The 21,816-nt window shown below is 35.5% G+C and overlaps 1 protein-coding gene across 1 annotated transcript; it reads left to right on the forward strand.

Annotated features, from left to right (window-relative positions):
• Nucleotides 1-5,287: 5,287 nt before the first annotated feature.
• Nucleotides 5,288-5,989, forward strand: LOC145682162 (uncharacterized). The gene has a single exon (XM_081753750.1). It carries the CDS (start codon nucleotides 5,288-5,290, stop codon nucleotides 5,987-5,989), a length of 702 nt encoding a protein of 233 aa, XP_081609876.1.
• The last annotated feature ends 15,827 nt before the right edge of the window (nucleotides 5,990-21,816 follow it).

The raw sequence follows: 21,816 nt of genomic DNA on the forward strand, positions 1-21,816 counted from the left end.
ATTACCGACATACAATTACTGCATACTAGCAAATACCCTCGGCCCATTTAACACGGAAGCTTTTATCATGCGATTTCTCATGTCAGATAAACCGCTAAAAAAGCCGCGGAATCTTATGGTACCAAAACCAGTGAAGCTTTTTATCGGTACCATTTTAGTTAGCAATAATACTCATCTCCTAACGTATAAGAAACAAAACACTTGGAAAGAGCGCAATCATGGAACCTATATTTAAAAGTATAGTAGCGAAGGCTGTTACAACAATCTACTATATAAAAACGAATGTAAGTTTCTGCCTGGTCGCAATACAAGATAACTGCTTAACTAATTAAAATGATACTGGACATAATTATCACTTTTAGTCTTTCCAAGGATCATATAGTATTAAATTGATGAAAATGCATAACCTAAAGAGAAGGATGTCATAATTTATGCGGAAAATCAAACTCACAATGACTACTGAACCAATTGAATTGATACTTTGGATGATTACCAATCTTAAGCCTACCAAAAATAATATGATATAAAATAGATTAGCATATTTTAAGGGAGGAGCAAGGATCATAATTTATGCGAAAAATTGAACGGAGACATGTAAAAATAATAGAAAACGCCATTTATCAGTATCCAATTCATAGTTTTCCGGTTATCTGAGATGAATAGAGACACTCCTGATGCCTAACTCCTGAGTACAGATTCATCCTCCGCCGCCATGAGGAGGTGAGGGTATGGAAGAAAGTGGGGTACATCACGGATTCCTATCATTAATCCTTATCCTAAGGAAAGAAGGAGTTGAAGGATGTGGGGGCTGAGAGTGGAAGGATTTTAACGGGATGAAGGATAGGTGTAGAAAGGGGGTCGTGTAAAATAATTTAAAGCAGCCGTTATTTGTGTTCATTCTAAATTTTCGAGATCGCTGAGGCGCACAGTGGCAGTTCTGATAACGTTTAAGTCCAATTTCAGCCCGATTGGCATGGGTTGAGAAGTGGTTCCAAAAATGGGTGAGAAGAAAATTAATCGTAAACGGCCATAATTTGAGTCCAATTCATAGGTTTCTTCGTCGCTGAGATGAATAGTAACACTCTGGTTGCCGTTTAACTCCGAATCAATCTTAAATAAGCATTGGATTGAGATGTTGGGGTAGAAAGGGGTGATATTTGAAAACAATTGAATACGAATCGATATTTGTGTCCAATGCACAGTTTTCGGGATCCCAGAGATAACTAGAGACATTACTGATGCAATTTAAGTCCAATTTCATCCCCCCATCACCATGAGGGTGAGAAATGGGGTGGAAACGGAGTGATATTAGCAAAGGGAGTGACAAAGCAGCTGGTCTGCGAATTAACAGCGGCGTTGTTTTTCTTTACTTATTTCACTCATTCTTTTACTTTAAAAATTAAGGCCGCATCGAGATGGGCATTAAGAATGAACTGAAAAATAAAATTACCAAAATGCGGAAGCTTAGTGTCGAATAAATACTTTTCGAGTCTCTAATCTGATTGTCTGCAGTCCCGATAACATTTAAACCCAAGTTTAGGCATGAAAAGGCAAGCCACCTGGCCCATGAATTGCTAGTGGCAATACTGAAGGCGTTGCACTTCGTTATTTATATCACTCATTTACGAGGGAACACCCTACACAAGAATCCGGAATTTTTTCACCTTGTTCTATTTTTGCCTACAGGCACATAGATACGCATGTCTGTATGTATATTACTCTAGTCGCCTTCGGAGTATAGTCCATGTGCTTTAATGCACTTGTTCCAACATTTTCCCCGTTGTTGAAAATGGTTTCGAAACTCTTCTGGGGCAATACCGTTCAAGGTTACTCCTGTAATGTTTTTGACCTTATTGACGTTACACAATCGCTTCCCTTTCAGATTCTTTTTCAGCTGTCAGAACAAAAAGAACGTCACAGGTGCTAAATCGGATGAGTAGGGGAATGGGACAGAAGCATCATACTGTTATTTGTCAAGAACTATCACACTGATATGGTCATGAGGATGAGGCGTTGTTCTGGTGTAATAAACATTCACACAAAAAAATTAACACTGTTTTCACATTGGATCGTGCTTCCTTGGGACGTGCTTTCTTGGGACGTGGTGAACTTGGAATTGTTTCGATTCAGAATCGTACCACCAGGACTCATACCCAGTTACAATTCGTGTGAGAAAATTTGGGTCATTGTACAGTTGTCTTCAAGACGCAACAAACATTCTCTGCTCCTCTGACAGCAAACGAGGCACAAATGCCGCGGAAACCCATCTAATCTCCAAATTATCACTTAAAATGTGCTGGCAAGTATTCCAGAACAACCCCACTGCTTCAAACATTTGCTCGATGATCTTTCGGCGATCTTCATTAATTACGTCTCGAACTTTTTCAATGTTTTCTTCATTGTTTCTTGTCGAAGGATGTCCAAGCTGTGGCAAGTCTTCAGTTGACATATCATCTTCGAATTGGGAAAATCTCTCGTATGCTTATGTCTTTCCCAAAGCAGCATCAATAAAAGCTTGGCAAAGCGTAAAACGAACTCAGCTGCATTTTTTTCCAACAACAAACAGCATTTAACCCAGATCCTTTACTTCTTGTGGTTCTCCATCTCAACAATCAAATATCGAAAGACTCTTGCCGCAACACCACAAACAATGCAACATTACGAACGAACCACTCATCACAGAATAATACTAACTTGCAGATTGATGCAAAATATCCTATACTAATAGCACGTTGCGGTAAAAGCCGTAAGTAATATAATCCGTTCAACGTTATATTTCCGGTTTTTGGTACTCCTTCGTATTTATTTTCAAATTCCATAAACTTAATTCTTCCTGTCCCTGTCAATTGGCCTGGAAATTGATAGAGACAGCAACATCAAAGGCGTTACTTAATCTTCGTTATTTGTGTCCTCATACCTTTACTTCCAAAGTTCAAGTTCTATCGGCATGGGGGTGAAGAAAGTTTCTTCCTGTATGTAAAGTAATGAAATGTAATGTGTGAAATATTACGACTGATGTCTTATAAATGAAGCTAACGCTAGAACGGATAGTAAATCAAGATATTGAAATATAGCCTACTACAATGTATGCAACGAATAATGAAAAATATTGTTTCTCTTTACAGCTGTTTTCAAGTAGACACTCTTAGCGCTAGAAACTAGTTTCTATTTGGTATACTATCCGTGAATGGGTCATGTTCTGTATGTATGATTTATGTTCGGCTAACGTATCCATTTATATACTAATAAAACTTATATGTGATGAGTTTCATTGTATTTTCGTCATTACGTTTTGCAGTATTACTAGATGCTCACCGAGCAATTCCATGTATTATTGGAGATATTTTCCACCAGTGGGCCTCCTTCGCTTGTGTTCAAGAGCCTGCTACAAGAGGAAGTCCGAATATTGAATACACCTTGACATGTTCATAAGAATTCGGTTACGCCACATGCAAATGACTGAAAAGGAAGTGCACGAAATAGAAGTTTTAACAGCTCAAATCAGAATGGAGAGATCACAAATGACTCCAGTAGATCGAAATCAAATGGAGCTTTTTATATCGTTACATCTCTGGTCTTATGCCATTTTTTGTTTTCTTAAAATGGTTTCCCCGCCCAATATATATATATATATATATATATATATATATATATATATATATATATATATATATGTGGCCTTTTTTTCACGCACAACGGCGGTAAAACCAAACAAGAAATGCTGCGAAGCATGTTAACAAATAGAACAGGGTCTATTTCCGAGAAATGCCATAAGGTATGCCATATCATGGAAGAATGCTACAGTATTTGTTATTCTACATTGTAGGATAACGAGGATAGAACTTTTTCTCTGAGAAATCACTAGATAAAAGCTTCCGTATCCAACAGACCTCACATTTATGTTTATCCGTTACATATAAATGTATCTCCATGACAAAAGTTATATTCCAGTGCCTCAGATTAAAACTTATAATTTCTTTTTGCAGGTCGACCACGCGATTAATGTTGGAGATTTCCTAGTTGAGGAATGCAAGAAATACTGAAACAAATACTGACCCTTGCAGTTTTTATTTGTTCTGCTTCTCCTATTCGATGTGATATACTTAGTACCCACGAAAGTAGTGTCTATTCTACATCTTTCTATCCTTTCATCAGAGAAACTCTTGCAATTCACTTCGATAAGACTAAGATTCTTACTATAATTTGGGACAATAAAAGCAAAGATGTTGCAGAGCTGTTGTTGAGAAATTATAAGGGGCCCATCAAAAATATACTGTGCGATAAACAGCGAGTACCATGGAGACGCTTAATCACTGTAATAGAAATAGAATCCAATTTTGTATTTTTAATACGCGATCCTAGAATGTTTGGAAAATTCGTTCAGAACGTTGCGGGAGCGCATTATTGGAATCCAATTGGGAAATATCTCATTGTACTCTTCACCAATCCCCGGTATGCAATTACATATATGAACTATATATTTGGTTTTGCACGAATATGTGACATGTATAATATTATTGTTGCAACACCTACTGTTTCTAGTGGTAGATTTCAAGTTCGGAAATATTTCGTATTAATCTACACATATTTTCCATACTCGAATTCTCATTGTAATGCTGTTGGATTTCCCGTAATAATTGACCAGTGGGCAGATGGACGGTTCAAGATAGACAGAGATTTGTTTCCAGACAAAACGATCAATTTACATAAATGTCCGCTTACCATATTTACCTATTCAGTCAGTGGAGTTTATATGGCAATCATTAAGCAAAAGAACCAAATACTATTTACTGGCCGCTTTGGTAAATTTATTCACGTGCTTTCTGAAGAAATGAATTTTACTCTGAAAGCTTTAGATTATTATAATAAGAAAATTTCTTATAAAAATCCCCCTGAGAAAGGTATTGAAGGGTGCTCAAAGAAGGACGTTGCTATTGATAACATTGATTACTTCATACTATGTCGTGTAGTAGATTTTTACGTGACAAATTTCCAACCGGCCAGAATTTCTCATATTCGTTTCCTTCCTACAAGGCAATTCGAAACATACGTTTGGGTGGCACCTATTCCCTCTTTGTTCCCACAATAGATGAGCATTATATTTCCATTTGATGCCATCTCGTGGGTTTTTATCGGTACCACTTATGTTGTCGTAACGTTGAGTATGCGTTTGGTGGAGTTACTACACCATAATCTAAAATACCACAATAAAACATTCCTTTTATATAATCTGTCAATATTGCTTGGCATATCCATACCTACGTTTCCTAACATTCCTCTATTAAATATGACATTTCTTCTTTGGGTAATTGGGTCACTCATTCTCAGTGCGGGCTACCAAGGATCTCTCCTGAGTTTTTTGGTGCAGCCAAAAAGGCAGCCTTATATTAAGACAATGAAGGAGCTTGTAAATTCTGGTTTAGATTTTGGTGGATTTGAAAAAGTAATGGAGTGGTATTTTCAAAATTCAACTGATCCAGTGCATAGAAAGATACTTGAAAACTATATTGGATTAAACGTAACGGGGCTCTTTAGAATCTTTGATAGGAATATAATATTTAATTCTGAAAAGAGTTTCATTGATTTTGTTAGTCAATCTCACCATCAATTCATAGACTCAGAAGGGAACCCTTTATTCTATTCCATTGCGGAACCTATTTGTAGTTACCCTTCGTTTTTCTTGTGCAGATGGAGTTCACCTCTGCAGAAGCGATTCATGCACTTCATTGACACATGCGAGGAATCAGGATTATTTCAGAAATGGCACTTGGACGAAGTGCGTCGTACGATTCATTCAAAGGTAAAACTTAGTTTTACGCGTGACGACAGTAATGTGATCTTGAATCTCAATCACTTGACGGGAGCTTTTGGCATACTTGTTATTGGGTTAGCTGTAAGTAGCATGGTTTTTGTAGCAGAAAAGACCAGGGAATTCTTTAGACGCACTGGGAAGAAAATATTAATAGGCCAGAAATTGAAACGAAAATAAGATGCAACTAAAAAGTAGCTCTGACCAAGCTCTCAATTAATTTATAGATTTAGAAGGGAAACCTTCATCCTATTTCTTTGCATAATCTATTTGTAATTAGCCTATTGTTCATTTTTCTTGTGCAGATAGGATAACCAATCTTGCGAGTGCGGCTGTCTGTGAACCTCACTGAATATGGGGAGCCCAAGCTCAATTAGATAAATGTGCATGACATCGAGCTAGCGCGACCTCCTTGAGGATCCGATATTTTTTGTTTGTGGTCTGAGCTACCGTGAGTCTTATTGAGATTAGTGAGCGGCAGTCACTTTGAAGATAGAGAGCCTAAAGTCGAGTGACAACAATGGTAAATGGCCATCATCTTTATAGAATTGATTCATGCATTTCATTAACATCTGCAAGCAATCAGAACTATTCCAACATTGACGCATAAACGACTTGTATCGTACGATTTATTCACAACTAAAAATTTTTGACTTACACGTGATAACTAATGTAATGTTCAATCTAAATTATTTGACAGAAGATTGTAGCCTTCGCATTCTTTATTGTTATGAATACGAGTGAAACGCTTGCCTCAGCAGTTCGCATACGTATTTGTCCAAACCATTTCGTCATGCATAATCGACAGATGAAATATGATGAAACAGATATTTACATGAAATAAGATTATAACAAAAAATATTTACAATATGAGAAAAATCTCAAGAAGCACAGGGTTCTGATAACTGTTTAAAGAATGTGATAGTTACAAGTTCTGTTCTGAAGCTCTTGTTATTGCAATGCATTCTCCTATGTGCTCCATTCGTTTTCACTAATGGTAGGTTCCCTCGGCTCCATTAACTCTTGTCTCCACAGGGTCCCGTAATGAGAACTTGTTTCTGCTAAGTCTTGACTATGTGAATGACATAACACGAAAGAAAGAATTATTGTTGAGCTTTCGGAAGACAGCGGTATTTTTGCTGCCGCCTGGTGGTCACTGCTGACATTAATCCAATTGACATCAGGATGTGAAGTATGTGTTTGTGGTTTGCAGTCCACAAGCTTTTGGTATATGGTATACTTAACTATTGGATTGGGAGTAAATGGAATTAACATTTATAGAGAAAAGACAGGCAAACATTTTAGGCGGATTAAGGAGGAAATATGTCTATGAGAAATGTGTAGGCCTATTCGGTGTTTATTCCCCTTACCTTTAAGTCTGATAGTACTAGTCGACGGAACACGCAACATATTAACTGGAATATGGACAGTATTGTGTAAGTTCGACTTGTTGTAAACAATATCTTTTGTATTCATGTTGCATCAGATAGATATCATGAGTCGTGCTTGAATCACACCACACATTTATTTTCACTGTCTCATATTAACCTGATTGATTTTTATCTAGATTTTAATTGTAAGATGACACAAAGAAGAGAGTTGTTCGTAGTATTTAACGTTTGTGCAGTTATATATTGTATATGCGCCTATATCAAAGAAATAATGATATTGTAATAATAAACAAGTACCACATGAAGCAGTTTGATTTGTATGGTGTGATATTTTCTCAATATTGAAACTGGAAGAAGTAGTAATTTCTGCTATTTCCGGTTTAGGTAGATATATCATAGTCGATATAGAATATATTTTTGGAACGCTTAATTAAATACAAAAAAAAAAAAAAAACAACAACTGATTCTTGCTATCTATTACAGTTTTCATTTCATTGGTATTAACGTTAAAACCGCAAGATGTTACCTATTCTTAAAACGTTAAATCGCTTTCAAAATACCACTCCACACTATCTATTATCGTTTATGTTCTATGTAAAATATTGAAACCGGAGGTTATAGTGAAATTCTAATTCCTTTGGGTTTAGTACAGAGTTAAGGTTGGGTATGAAATGTGTTCTTTGGGATGCTTAATCAATTGCAGAAAACCGATTTTTGCTATATTTTGCCGTGTTTGCTCTATAGTGATTAATATTAAACCTATTCTGACCGAAAATGGAGGAAATATACCCCTTCAAGTTTAATGTTGATCATTATAGCGTGAAAACTGTCATGATTAGCAATAAACGGTTTTCTGCAACCGTTTAAAGAGAGCTATGTACCATCTCAACTCTAATCCTACTAAAACTAAAATTGATGTATACCTACTACACTTCCGGTTTCAATAATTGAGGAAATTACACGCCAATACAAACTAAACTTATTCACATGGTGTACACAGGGCATTGCTATGAGGGGGACTCAAAAGAAACCGGATTGAAAGAGCGCTGCCGTTTCTAGGCGTAGTAGAGAGTTCTCCTGCTAGGTGGGTCTAGTAGAGATCTTCCCAGATCAGTTGGCCAAGTGGCTTCTGCATAGGAGGTTAACGTTTGATCGTATTATTGTTTTGATCAACTGTACTCGTTTGCCGCCTGCGAAATCGTTATGGCAGATTCAAAGGAACAAGGAATGTGTTTGCTTCCTACTTGGAAAATCGGAAACGAAAACTTACCAAATGTTTCGACAGACTTGAAAGAAGGATACTATGAACAGCACACAATTTTTTGAGTGGTTTGGGCGCTTTCAGTGTGGTGAGATGAGTGTTGAAGATCATGCTCGTTCTGGTTGCCCTTCATCATTTCGAAACGAGAAAAAACATCGAACAAATCTGCCCCAAAATCAGCGAAGATCGTCGTTTCATGATCGATGATATTTCAAAACAGGCAGGAGTGAGTTGGAGCTCGTGCCAGCGTGAGGTTTTACAAGTGAGACATGTTGCCGATAAGTTTGTTTCTCGCCTGCTCACACAGGATCAAATCATTCGTCTGAATTTGAGCGAGGACTTGAAAAATCATATTGAAAGTGGTCCAAACTTTTTGACCAACATGATGACATTTTCCGAGAATTAAACAAAATCTAAAAGGAAAATGTTTTGATAGTGTAGAGGCTGTAAAAAGAACTTCGTAGAGCGCATTGGACGATATAAAAGTTTCAGAGTTCCAGAGGTGCTTCAAACAGTGGAAAAGAAGATGGGAGAAATGAATCGCATTTAATGGAGAGTACTTTGAAGGAGACTGAAAAAAATTTGTAAAAAATGTAAAAAAATATTTTTTTTAGAACGAAAGTCCGGTTTCTTTCGGGTCCTCCCTCGTGCTTATTTAAAATTTTATATCTTTTAGGTGATGGTATTCTCGTAATTGTGAACCAAAAATGCGACTATCATCAATTATTTTCGAACTATTTAAACTAAAGTTTAGAAATTTGGTGTTTGATGGGCGCCAATGTAATAATAATAATAATAATAATAATAATAATAATAATAATAATAATAATAATAATAATAATAATAATAATGATAATGATAATAATAATAATAATAATAAATTAAAGAAGAAACCATCTGCACTATCTTTAGGCCTACGACTAGTTGAATTTGATTTCAGTTCTTCAGACTGTGTGGATATTACTTGAATTCAAAATTTATAATTTTTCGAACCTTAAAAGACGAAACTATTTTCTAGCCCTGTATGTATAATTTACGTTTCAGCAAAAGGGATCTTACATTGAATTATTCGGGTGCCGTTGAATATGGTAGATGTGACTATGTTGTAAATAGCTCTTACATTACAGAAACATGATGTATGTATGACAAAACAATGTTAGCATAATTATATTTGTGCAATACAATAGTGTTTGTAAGTACTGTATATTTCTGAAGAAGTTCCAGCAATTGGAATAAAATATTCTATAAAAATAAAAATGATTTGTTAAACTAACAGGGTATTATAAAAATAATTTGTTAAACTAACAGGGTATATATTCTTTTCAAGTTTAGACTAAATGTACTGATGTGAATCTGTTAATTGTGGCGTACGGTCGATCAACAGAACAATCCCCTACTTAAGCAAAACTGGGATTTTTAGTAGACCATCGAAATTTATACTTTCTCTCTCGTGCTTCAGTAACTACTAGCACCTCTCTGTGTGTGCGAAGTTGAATGGAATTAACGGAACACGTGTACAGACCACTGAATGAGTTCGCTTCAGATAAGCTGATAGAAGATCAGAATAAGTTTTCTCCCCAGAACGCACAAGCACGTGGTCTGATAAACGTCAATTTTGGTGTTCCTCTTTCCACAATTAACTTCCGCACGCAGCAGTGTAGAATGTATGCAAATATATCTAGGTAAAGAATTAATTATAACTTTCATATTAATATTATACAGTATTACATTTATCTGTATTATTGAGGTAAGTTCACGTCATTTAGCATAATAGTAAATTTAAATGAACAGTTATTTTCTTGGCAGTCAAGGTTGTGAAATGACATTGAAATTGCAAAGTTAGGAATTGAATGAGTACATACAGCATTCAGATTTCATATTAACATGGAATCTAAGATCAAATACAATCTGTATGGAAAAAGCATCAGAGCGTTAACATGATAATGGTAGAACATGTAGCGATAAAAACCATACGTGTCTCGTCCGGTCCTCTTTATAAATAGATGTTCTTGCATTAAAAACAAAATTTTAAAAAGTCGAATTTCAATAGGATTTTGGTTTGATTCACAACTTCTTCTAACTCTTAAATGGAAGAATCATGAACATTAAGTTGATAACGAATGAGTTCTTATTTATACAAGTTCAGCGTATAAGAAACAGCTAAAGTCAAATGTTTATACGAAAATAATAATCAGTATTTATTTTAAAGAAAAAAATGAATATGGTAATTTTTGGTAACAAGGGTTTGATAGTAACTAAAAGGAACAGCAATGTATTCTTAGCACCAGGTGAGAGCGAACTGAGGTAAAAAAAAATAAATAACTTTTTACACGATACTGTATTTTTTAAAAATAAAATCACTCTTTGTCAAGATTAGCGACTTGATTACACCATCTGAAATGGCAGAGGTGCGGAGAAGCGGGGTTTATTTTGATTTCCTATCACCTTATCTCGAATGAATAGGGGCAGTATGAGTTGAAGCTTTTCAAATTGCCTCCCCTGCGCAATTTACTCGGGGGCATTTGTCCCACTGTTCGGCCGAACGCCTCAATTATAGTTAGGAGACATATTTCAAACTTTATTTTGTGAATCCCAACAGGATAAATAGGATTATTCTCTTTTTGCTTAAAAGTGAATAAGTTAATATTTGGGAGGAAGAATACATGCAAGTTTGTAATACATATTTCCTCCCTTTGATATTCTTCTTATCTCTCCCTTTAAAACTATCTTAATTTCACTGGAATGGAATATAATCCATTTTATTTTAATGATCACTGTAAACAAATATTAAAGAATTGCACACAAATAGCGTCTTTTAATGTCAAAATGAAAACTTTAATTTCACTTTTCATGGTTATGTCCTTTAGACTAAAGGAGACGGTGAATGTTTATAAAAGAATTAGTAAAATGAGAATGTGGGAGGAACGAGGAAACCCACGGATATGTCTTTGTCCACCACAAACTCACATGGTATGGGATCGAATCATGAACCTGTTGCACTAGAGGTGAGAGCTCTGTCACTTCTTTTAAACTTCCTTACTCTTTGATATTTATCTATTTTTCATAGTTTTCATGACTACTAGGCTCGAAAGGCAAACGGGACACACGTTGACTGAGTAGTGGAGCATTCACCTCTGGTGTGAAAGGTTCCTGGTTTAATCCTAGGCGATGTGAGTTTGTGATTAACATCATGCCCATGGATTTTGTATATGTTTTCCGTTTCCTTCCACATTTTCATGCCACTATTTATTATATAATCATTCATTTCAATTAGTTATCCGTCTCATTTAAGCCAAAGAACATAACTATTGGACGTAAAGTTAGTTTCTTTTTACAAAGACTTGAACACAGAAACAAAGAGAACAATTTAAACTACATATCTTCTTCCGAGATACTCCTATCCCCAATGAGTGTGCTTCACACCCTATCCCTAACGCCTGAAACCGCTCGACTAAACTACGCTGGCTGCCACCGAGTTATTCTGTCTCATTTTAATAAAATTAACGAACAATCATTAAACAATAGCTATAGCACAGAATACTTGTTCATATAATGAACATGTAACAGCCAAGGTGGGTAATGTTGCCATTACCGTCCCTTCCCAGAAAAACTAAATCTTTGAAAATCAGGAAAGAAAGTTTTACGTTCCCTTCCCTCTACCCAAACAAGTAGCCCCTCCGAGAAGAGTTTCCCGGCCCAGGTATGTGGTTTACAACGCCGCTTAACGCACGTAAAAATGTAAGCTACTGAAAGAGAATGGTATGCTAAAGTTCAACAAATAATAATAATAATAATAAGTCTTCAAAGGTTGCAGGAACATAACTCTACTTGATAAACAACACAAAAAGAATTCCGATAGCATTAACAAATTTTATTATTATTTTTTTTTTAAAATAAACGTGATCTTGAATCTAACAACGAATTTGTAAAGTTCGTAAAAGTTTGTCCGATTTTGAAAAATATTTTTAACTACTAGTAGATTTAAACAATTTCGATTCATGCAAGAACCACAAGAAATTTATAATTACTGAAAAATTTATCAGGCACATGTTGCATGAAGTAAAAAGTCCAAGATGGCTCCTGCCTTATCACAAGACATATTCAGCATAAACCATATTTGAAATACACATATTTATATTATAGAAATTCAATACCAATATTTGAACTGATGGTTCAATTAGAATATTTATCAATTTTCTATCTACATGTTTTTATATATATATATATATATATATACTCACGGAAAAAAAAACAGAATATATTTTAAATTCACAAAATAAAATATACTATACACAAAATTACATATGATGTAACACATACCTAGCGAAGAGAACAAGTGACGGGCCCAATCACTTAATTTCAAAGCTCCTTCATCGGAAGGATAAACAACCAATCAAATTTAAGTATAGCAATCACATGACATTGACAAAAGACTAACCATAATACCAGATCATTTAAATTAAGAAAACACCAACTCTCTATCGCAAAAATATACTGTAGTGGAATACAGGGAGGAAAAAGGAAGGTGAATAGGTTACCAAAATAATAATAATAATAATAATAATAATAATAATAATAATAATAATAATAATAATAATAATAATAATAATAATAATAATAATAATAATAAAGAAGGAAACAGTATAGAAGGAAACAGTATAGAAGGAAACAGCGCTGTTTCTAATCTTAAATTAAATCCCTTTTTCATTCATTATACTCTATAATACCAATGTAAAGATCACTACGGCACAACATCCCCCTCCAAAAAAAAATTTCTTCAGAATATTTTTCATTTTATACCAAAAACACATATGTACAATACAATATAGTAATGAACATGAGATGAAATGATGATGAAAAGGGTTAGTAGCGAATGAATGATGATGAACATGAACAATAAATATACAATTCAAGAAACAACAATTTTCCTTACATGGTTCCACCACACACATTTCTGGGCTCTCTGTAGAGCTTAGCTAAAGTAGTATGCGTCACGACTACTTTATTATCGTTTGTTTTGCATTTTAATGTATTTGCCGTAGGTTTAGCAATCACAGTAACAGGACCCCACCAATTAAAGGCTAATGATTTTGTAAGCTTATCCTGTAGGGATGACTTTTGCTGTGATTTGATCAAAACACGATCACCGACAGCAAAGGTGACAGGAACAGTACGCTTATTATATATCCTTCGTCTCTCTTCCCAAGCTTTGTGCATGTTTTCTAAAGCTTGCTCCCATATAGTGGCATTATTAGGGCCATCAATATCTTCAGAGGAAATTTTCCACTTAACCATCAAGGTATCAATAGGATCTCTCCCAAGAAACAATCTAAATGGAGAAAATTTCAACTCTGAATGTTCAGCAGTATTTAGAGAAAACTGCAGTTGGTTTATAAAATATGCCCATTTCTCCTGTTTTCCATTCAAGTAGGATTTCAGGCTAGTTTTTACTAATCTCACGTATTTCTCGACTGCATTTCCACCAGGAAAGTAAGGAGAGCTCCTAATATGTTTTATTCCATTTCCAAAAAGGAAATTCTTGAATTCTACGGAAGAAAAACACGGACCCCTATCGCTCGTAAGAGAACGACAAAATCCGAAACGACAAAAAATATCATTCAGGGCTTTGATAACAAGCTTGCTCGTTGCATTACGTAAAGGAACTAAATGAAGGAATCGAGACGCATTATCGAGACAAAGTAGAATGTATCGGTATCCATAACTACACGGGAGAGGCCCAGCCAAATCTACGTAGTTATGGCCATTCACCTCAGAACAATATTCTGAGATCAACTGCCCTTGAGGAAGATAATTTCGAGCCTTCGAGAGTTGGCACTCATGGCACCCTCTCACATACTCTCGAACTTCGTCGTACATGTTCTTCCAAGTAAAATACTTGGAAATTTTCTTGTAACTCTTCAAAATCCCAAGGTGAGCTCCATTGGGTAACATCGAATGATAATAACTTAATAACATAGGGACAAGTAAACGGGGAACCAAAACCTTATAAGGTGAATATTTCGCCTTAGTATGTTGATACAAGATATCCTTCACAATCTTATAATCTTGGTATTCCCCACCATGTTCAACCACCTCCCGATAAATATCTTTAGTATCAGCTTCTGTTCGTTGATGTTGTACAATATCTGTATGTAACAATGGTAAACTCCATAGACTAAACATACAATTCTCCGCGGAATTAATGGAACAAGGATCAACGTCTACATCCGTGGGATTAATTTCATAAATCCGCGTCAAAAAATCCACTTGAAAATTCTTCGCACTCGAAATGTGCACAATTTTGAATTTAAATTCAAATAAATTCTGTACTATATTACCATAACGACCTAAATTCTTCGGATTACGTAACATGTGTACGAGAGCATTATTATCTGTAAATATAGTAAATTCGTTACTCAAGAATGAACGAAACCGCATCACCGCATTATATATGGCAAGTAATTCCAATTGATATATTGTTCTATTAAAATCAGCGGGTTTTAAAGTCTTACTGAAAAACCAAACTGGTTTCAACAAGCCCTCGTCCGTTTTCTGAGACAAAATTGCGGCTTGAGATCTCAACGTAGAATCTACATGCAAATAAAATCTTTTATTTAAATTGGGGATGGACAAAATAATCTGTTCTTCAAAAGCTCGCTTTATTTGCTCCAAGCAAGAGTCCTCTCTGGGACCCCAAACAAATTTCTCACGTGGAGAACGCATTTTCGATAAGGGTTCGATAAGGCCCGCGAAGTCATTACAAAAACGAGAATAGAAATTTAAAAAGCTCAAAATCTTCACAAGGCCACGTCGGTTTTGAGGGGGTTTAATATCCCTAATTGCTTGTAGCCTTTCGGGTAACATCTTAATCTCACCGTCCTCGATCAAGAAGCCCAAAAATTCAATTTTTGTCCTCAATATCTTACATTTGTCGGGAGATAGAGTGAGGCCTCTGTTCGAAAAACGAGAGAGAACTTGTTCAAGCATGGAATTGTGTTCCTCAATAGAACGTCCATATACGACAATGTCGTCCGCGTAGAATTCAACCCCCTTTCCTCTCAAGTCTCCCAATATATCGTTAAGAGCCCTCATTAAAGCCTGTGTCCCAATGCAGATTCCCATCGGTACTCTATCGTACTCATATAATTTGTCTTGTACAGCGAAGGCGGTGAGCTGTCTACTCTCAGGGGACAGCTGGACCTGGAAGAAAGCTCGACGGGTATCAAATATTGACATAATTTTTGCATCAGAAAGCGAACTAATACACTCGTCGAGGTTCGGACACGGGACCCCATCTCCACAAATGATATTGTTCACCCGAGCGAAATTTACTACTAGCCTGGAAGATGAATCCCTATTCTTAACAAGAAAACAGGGAGATCTAAACTCAGAGAGTGAAGGACGAATAACATTATTTTCCAATAATTGTTCAATAATATGGGATAATTCCTTCTGCTGAGTTCTCGAAAACGGGTACTGTCTCTCACGTATCACTTCATCTGATTTTCTTTGGATATGGTATACAAAATCACTAATGCAGCCTATACGGTGAGTGATCACATTATCATATTTACTCAATAACCTATCTACATAAGCCCCTAAACTCTTGTCTTGTTCCAACAACTTTTTATCTATACCATCTATAATTTTCTTTCTCTCTTCTACAGTAATATCCCACTTACTCTCATCACCTGACTGTAACATACATAACAATGGATCGCCCCCTATTTCATTATCATAATTGACATTATCAACATCACAATTTACACGTTTCCCACAGACGTTATCGTCATTTACTACATTACAAGTATCAGGTCGCGAAGAAGGCCCAGGCACGGGCTCATTTTCTAACATAGAAATATTATTTTTCTCAAAATTAGAGTCCGAAGTAACATTTGTTTTTCTTTTTAAATTTGATGAAGGCAAATGAAATGTCCTGGAAGAAAAATTTTCGCTGCAAGAGTACCTGTAACCATGTAGTCCCACTGTGTCGCTCCTGGTCGGCTTAGAAGGCTTACGGCTCCTTATCTGCGGTGCCCTGGTCGCATCCAAATCTTCCCTACTAGGATGTTTACTTCCGTTGTCAAAATTTCTCTTATAAGTCCAGGGCCTACGGGAATGAGGCGAAGAATCTCCCAAGAAAAGTTTGGCGGCAGCTTCGCTCACACTCCCCTCCCTGGAAGGATAAAAACCAGCAACAGACTTCCTTTTGTTATAAGTAAGAGGGGAGGGGGGAGAAGATTTTACTAAGGGAACTTCTATTTTTGACTTGGTCCAATATAACGTGTTTTTATCAAAGTCAATACATAATCCCTCTCGACGAAAACAATCGAGTCCCAAAAGAATTGGATATTCAAGATTTTTCATCACATAAAACTTGCACTGAAACTTATATCCATCTATAACCAAGGGTAGCAACACTGAAAGACGTAACACTAATGCTTCTCTGTTAATAGTTTTTCCATGAAAACAGTCTTTATAATTAACACGGACTCCATCTAAGTTCTTAACTTTATTAAAAAGGTCCAAACTAATTAAATTAGCCGTGCACCCACAATCCAAAGCAGAGACAACTGAAAAATCCCCAACTTTCAGGTTCACCAAGGCAACGCCCCCACAATCTTCTACAGAGCACACTTTCTTTTCATTATTTCCAACAAACGACATAGATGAAGACGAATTTTTATTTAAACTACAGTTCCGTTTTAAATGCGGACCGCCACAAACAAGGCACGCAACAGTTTTTTGTTTTTGTTTATTTGTAAAGTTTTTATTCACAACTGGCAACCCTACTTGAGAGCGCACCTTAAAATCAAATTGTTTAGAATAGAGTTCATGAAAGGTGTAATCGTTAACCAGTCGGTGTAATTCACTCATAGTTTTAGGTTTCTGGTTATAAAATAACCTCCCTTTAATTCGAGGTAGAACGCCACTGGTAATGAAACTTATTAATCTCTCATCACCACAATTTAATTTAAGCAAGCGGTCCACTGTGACTAAACGTTTAACGAAGTCTTTCAAGTTCTCCGCCTGACCTTGGGGTTTATACATATATTCAACAACTATGGATTGTATAGCACATTCCGATAATAAATTATGAAAAATATAATCTCGCGTGAGCTCCCAGGTACGAAGCTGACTAGGCAATTCCAGTAATACATTTTTTAAAGGACCTGATACTTTTCCTCTTAAGGAATACAGTAATACCGGGAAGGGAAAACGGTCTACATTATAAAACTCATCTATTTGTTTAACAAACTCATATAACACTATAGGGTTAGATCCATCACAACTTGGTAAATTATCAAAGAAAGATCGAAGTACCAAAGCTGCGGAATTCTGTTCTAGTTTTGAAAAACAAGCATTCGAAGAAGTTAAGTTACATTGCTGACCTTGCACATTCTTATCAACTAGCGAGCCAGCAAAAGGTGAATAAACACTTGGTACAACAGGCACCGTGTTTGTATTACTCACAGGTACTACGTTAGCTATCTCCTGCTTATCAAGGTCAACAGACGACTGTGGGTCAGCTGTTTTATTTGCAAGGAATCTATAGAGTAGTGATTTTGCTTCTCCTTCTGATAACGTTTCTACGACCTGTCTTTGGTCAATTGGATTCATTGTAGCAATTTCTTTCAAAAATATTGATTCGACCTTTCTTTGCTCTACGTGTTCTACATTTTCATTTTCCTTAAAAAGTGGTATCTCATCCATAAAAAAGGAACTATCACCACCACAAGCCATGATGAAAATAAACAAGTAAGCAAGGATATTGACTAACATGTGCCAAGAATTGGGTTCAATCCCGCCTGCTTTATATTACCAATGAAGACTATAACTGACTTTAAACTTTTAAAGCATACCATAAAAAAATATAAATCACTTGTTCTCTTCTTTTGTAACAGCCAAGGTGGGTAATGTTGCCATTACCGTCCCTTCCCAGAAAAACTAAATCTTTGAAAATCAGGAAAGAAAGTTTTACGTTCCCTTCCCTCTACCCAAACAAGTAGCCCCTCCGAGAAGAGTTTCCCGGCCCAGGTATGTGGTTTACAACGCCGCTTAACGCACGTAAAAATGTAAGCTACTGAAAGAGAATGGTATGCTAAAGTTCAACAAATAATAATAATAATAATAAGTCTTCAAAGGTTGCAGGAACATAACTCTACTTGATAAACAACACAAAAAGAATTCCGATAGCATTAACAAATTTTATTATTATTATTTTTTTTAAAATAAACGTAATCTTGAATCTAACAACGAATTTGTAAAGTTCGTAAAAGTTTGTCCGATTTTGAAAAATATTTTTAACTACTAGTAGATTTAAACAATTTCGATTCATGCAAGAACCACAAGAAATTTATAATTACTGAAAAATTTATCAGGCACATGTTGCATGAAGTAAAAAGTCCAAGATGGCTCCTGCCTTATCACAAGACATATTCAGCATAAACCATATTTGAAATACACATATTTATATTATAGAAATTCAATACCAATATTTGAACTGATGGTTCAATTAGAATATTTATCAATTTTCTATCTACATGTTTTTATATATATATATATATATATATATATACTCACGGAAAAAAAAACAGAATATATTTTAAATTCACAAAATAAAATATACTATACACAAAATTACATATGATGTAACACATACCTAGCGAAGAGAACAAGTGACGGGCCCAATCACTTAATTTCAAAGCTCCTTCATCGGAAGGATAAACAACCAATCAAATTTAAGTATAGCAATCACATGACATTGACAAAAGACTAACCATAATACCAGATCATTTAAATTAAGAAAACACCAACTCTCTATCGCAAAAATATACTGTAGTGGAATACAGGGAGGAAAAAGGAAGGTGAATAGGTTACCAAAATAATAATAATAATAATAATAATAATAATAATAATAATAATAATAATAATAATAATAATAATAATAATAATAATAATAATAATAATAATAATAAAGAAGGAAACAGTATAGAAGGAAACAGTATAGAAGGAAACAGCGCTGTTTCTAATCTTAAATTAAATCCCTTTTTCATTCATTATACTCTATAATACCAATGTAAAGATCACTACGGCACAAACATATAGTGAGAGGTTGGAATGTACTCTGTAGTTTGTAATGCATAAAATATAAGAGGAAAGCAAGAGGACGATTATCTCGTAACAGTGTTTTAAACTGGAATTACTTGTACTTGCACATACGTTTATGAAATATACATTTGTTTTGAATACTGAAACAGAATAACATCATGATAGTGGTTAATACTGATGATGAAGGTGGGCAATGCGTTTGGAACTTAAAATAAAAAAATAAAAAAACACGTATGCAATACAAAGAATTGAATTTATTTAATTGCATATATTTCCGTGAAAATTATGTGAAATTTCATTTGTATATACGCGTGTATTAGGTCATTAAAGACTTATTTTCACTTCCTCCTAGCTGTTTCGTCCTTGGTAGAAAGATCTATTACTCGTAGAGCTTATCTTGAAATTTGTCCCTAAGTCATCGTACAAAACAAAGAAAATTGAGATATTTGTAATACTACCATAGTCTGTAAAATATCGTACAGTACATATATATTTATATTTAGAAAATACAAGTGATAGTTTTGGAATATAGAATTGTACTTGTTTTGTCATTAATCTCTTGCACAACAAAATGTATATAGAAGTGAAATTTTAATTAAATTCAATAAAAAGTAAGTGTTAAGGTGTATTTACAAGTACAATTTAAGTAAAAAGTTCAATATGTAAGTACAAGAGTTCGTAAGTACAATTTATACACAGTTTAATGAAAGAAAACTTCATATTGCGTGCTAGTGCACAACTTATTTATAGGTATATACATCACAAGTTTAATATATATTACAATAAGCATATTGCCTGCCCCTGCATCTGTTGTGACGTTGCAAATTTTTCTAGACCTAGAGACTGTGGTCGCTCAGCGGTAGAGCGTTCACCTCTGGTGCATGAGGTCTCGGTTCGATCCCAGCTCGCACCAAGTGAACTTTGTGGTGGACAAACATCGTGTGCATGAGCTTCCTCGGGTTCTACCGTTTCCTCCCACTTTCTTCATTCCACCATTTCATTCATTTCTCATAATCACCGTCTCCTTTATCCTATTCGGCATAGCTGTGGGACGTAAGATTTCATTTCACTCTTTCACGATTAAAGATTTCATTTTTTCTAGAACTGTAACAGAAGAAGCAGGAGTGGCAACTGTATCTTCCCTGCTGTCCATGATAAGTGATACCATGCATCTCTAAGAACCCTGTTGTTTTCTTATGGGAAGACAGCTTCCGTTACATATCTTAAATGTGCGCTATTTGGATTCTTCACACTTTCTGAACATAAGTCACGATGGGGACAATAACCGGAAAGCTCTTATTAAGCCCCGAAATAGGATTTCACGCTAACCAATCTTTATAACTTCAATTTGTACGTACATCTCTAATTAAATGTCACTTGTATTTGACGAATCATTAAAAAATGAAGTTGCTTAAGACACTTAATTAACAAAATAGTTGGATTGTGACCAGCATTAAAGGACAATGTGGGAAAATGATACAGGAATGAAGATAGGAGACCGATGCTGATCTGCGTAATATAACGTGTATAAAGGATATCTAGGGACTGAACTGAAGAATATATGGCGCAGGAATACAGCAAATGGTGACTGAAAGATACATTCCTTGTGTGGGTTCAGACTATTAATTTAGCTTTGGTCCAGTTTTAATCGCCAGAAACGTTCAGTATTGGGTTTAATCACCCAATACAGGTTGCCACTGTGTTCCCATATTGTGGACGAGACCAACCAACAGCTCCTATTGTAATACATTCTACTCTTGCATAAAGTGACGATTTTAACGGGTAGTAAGGGAGGAAAAATATGCAAGGAGCAAATCTTAGATTTGCTCAATGTGGATTACCAGTATTTTTGCAATTTTGTTTTAACCCTCTGTGTATTGAAATTTCCCATGGATAAAATCGTCTCTGACATAACCTCTGTTTGAATAAACACCTGCCCGCAAGAGGACGTCTGAGGGTGTTCAAGACATGTTTAATCAGATTAAGAACCGGAGAGCATATTGGACAGATAGCATGTCTCTCGTTCGCGCTAAACACTGCCAATTTCGTGAAATAACATAGTTGTGGCGGTGGCGGACTTTTGCTCTAGGATGATATGATGATAAGGGTAAGGAGGACTAATATAATCTAGATATGTTTCCTAAGGATGCGATCTGCAACAATTTGTGAAGTCCAATGTGACCATAGTTGAATGACTACCAACACTGGGCTTAGGTAGTGGAGGAATATATGCAAGACAAAGA

This window comes from Thermobia domestica, chromosome 3 (genome assembly GCF_964235325.1).
Source record: "Thermobia domestica chromosome 3, izTheDome1.hap1.1, whole genome shotgun sequence".
Classification (NCBI taxonomy): domain Eukaryota; kingdom Metazoa; phylum Arthropoda; class Insecta; order Zygentoma; family Lepismatidae; genus Thermobia; species Thermobia domestica.

What these genes read in the sequence shown, in the direction of transcription:
- LOC145682162 (XM_081753750.1), top strand. Translation starts at nt 5,288, where the DNA reads ATGACATTTCTTCTTTGGGTAATTGGGTCACTCATTCTCAGTGCGGGC.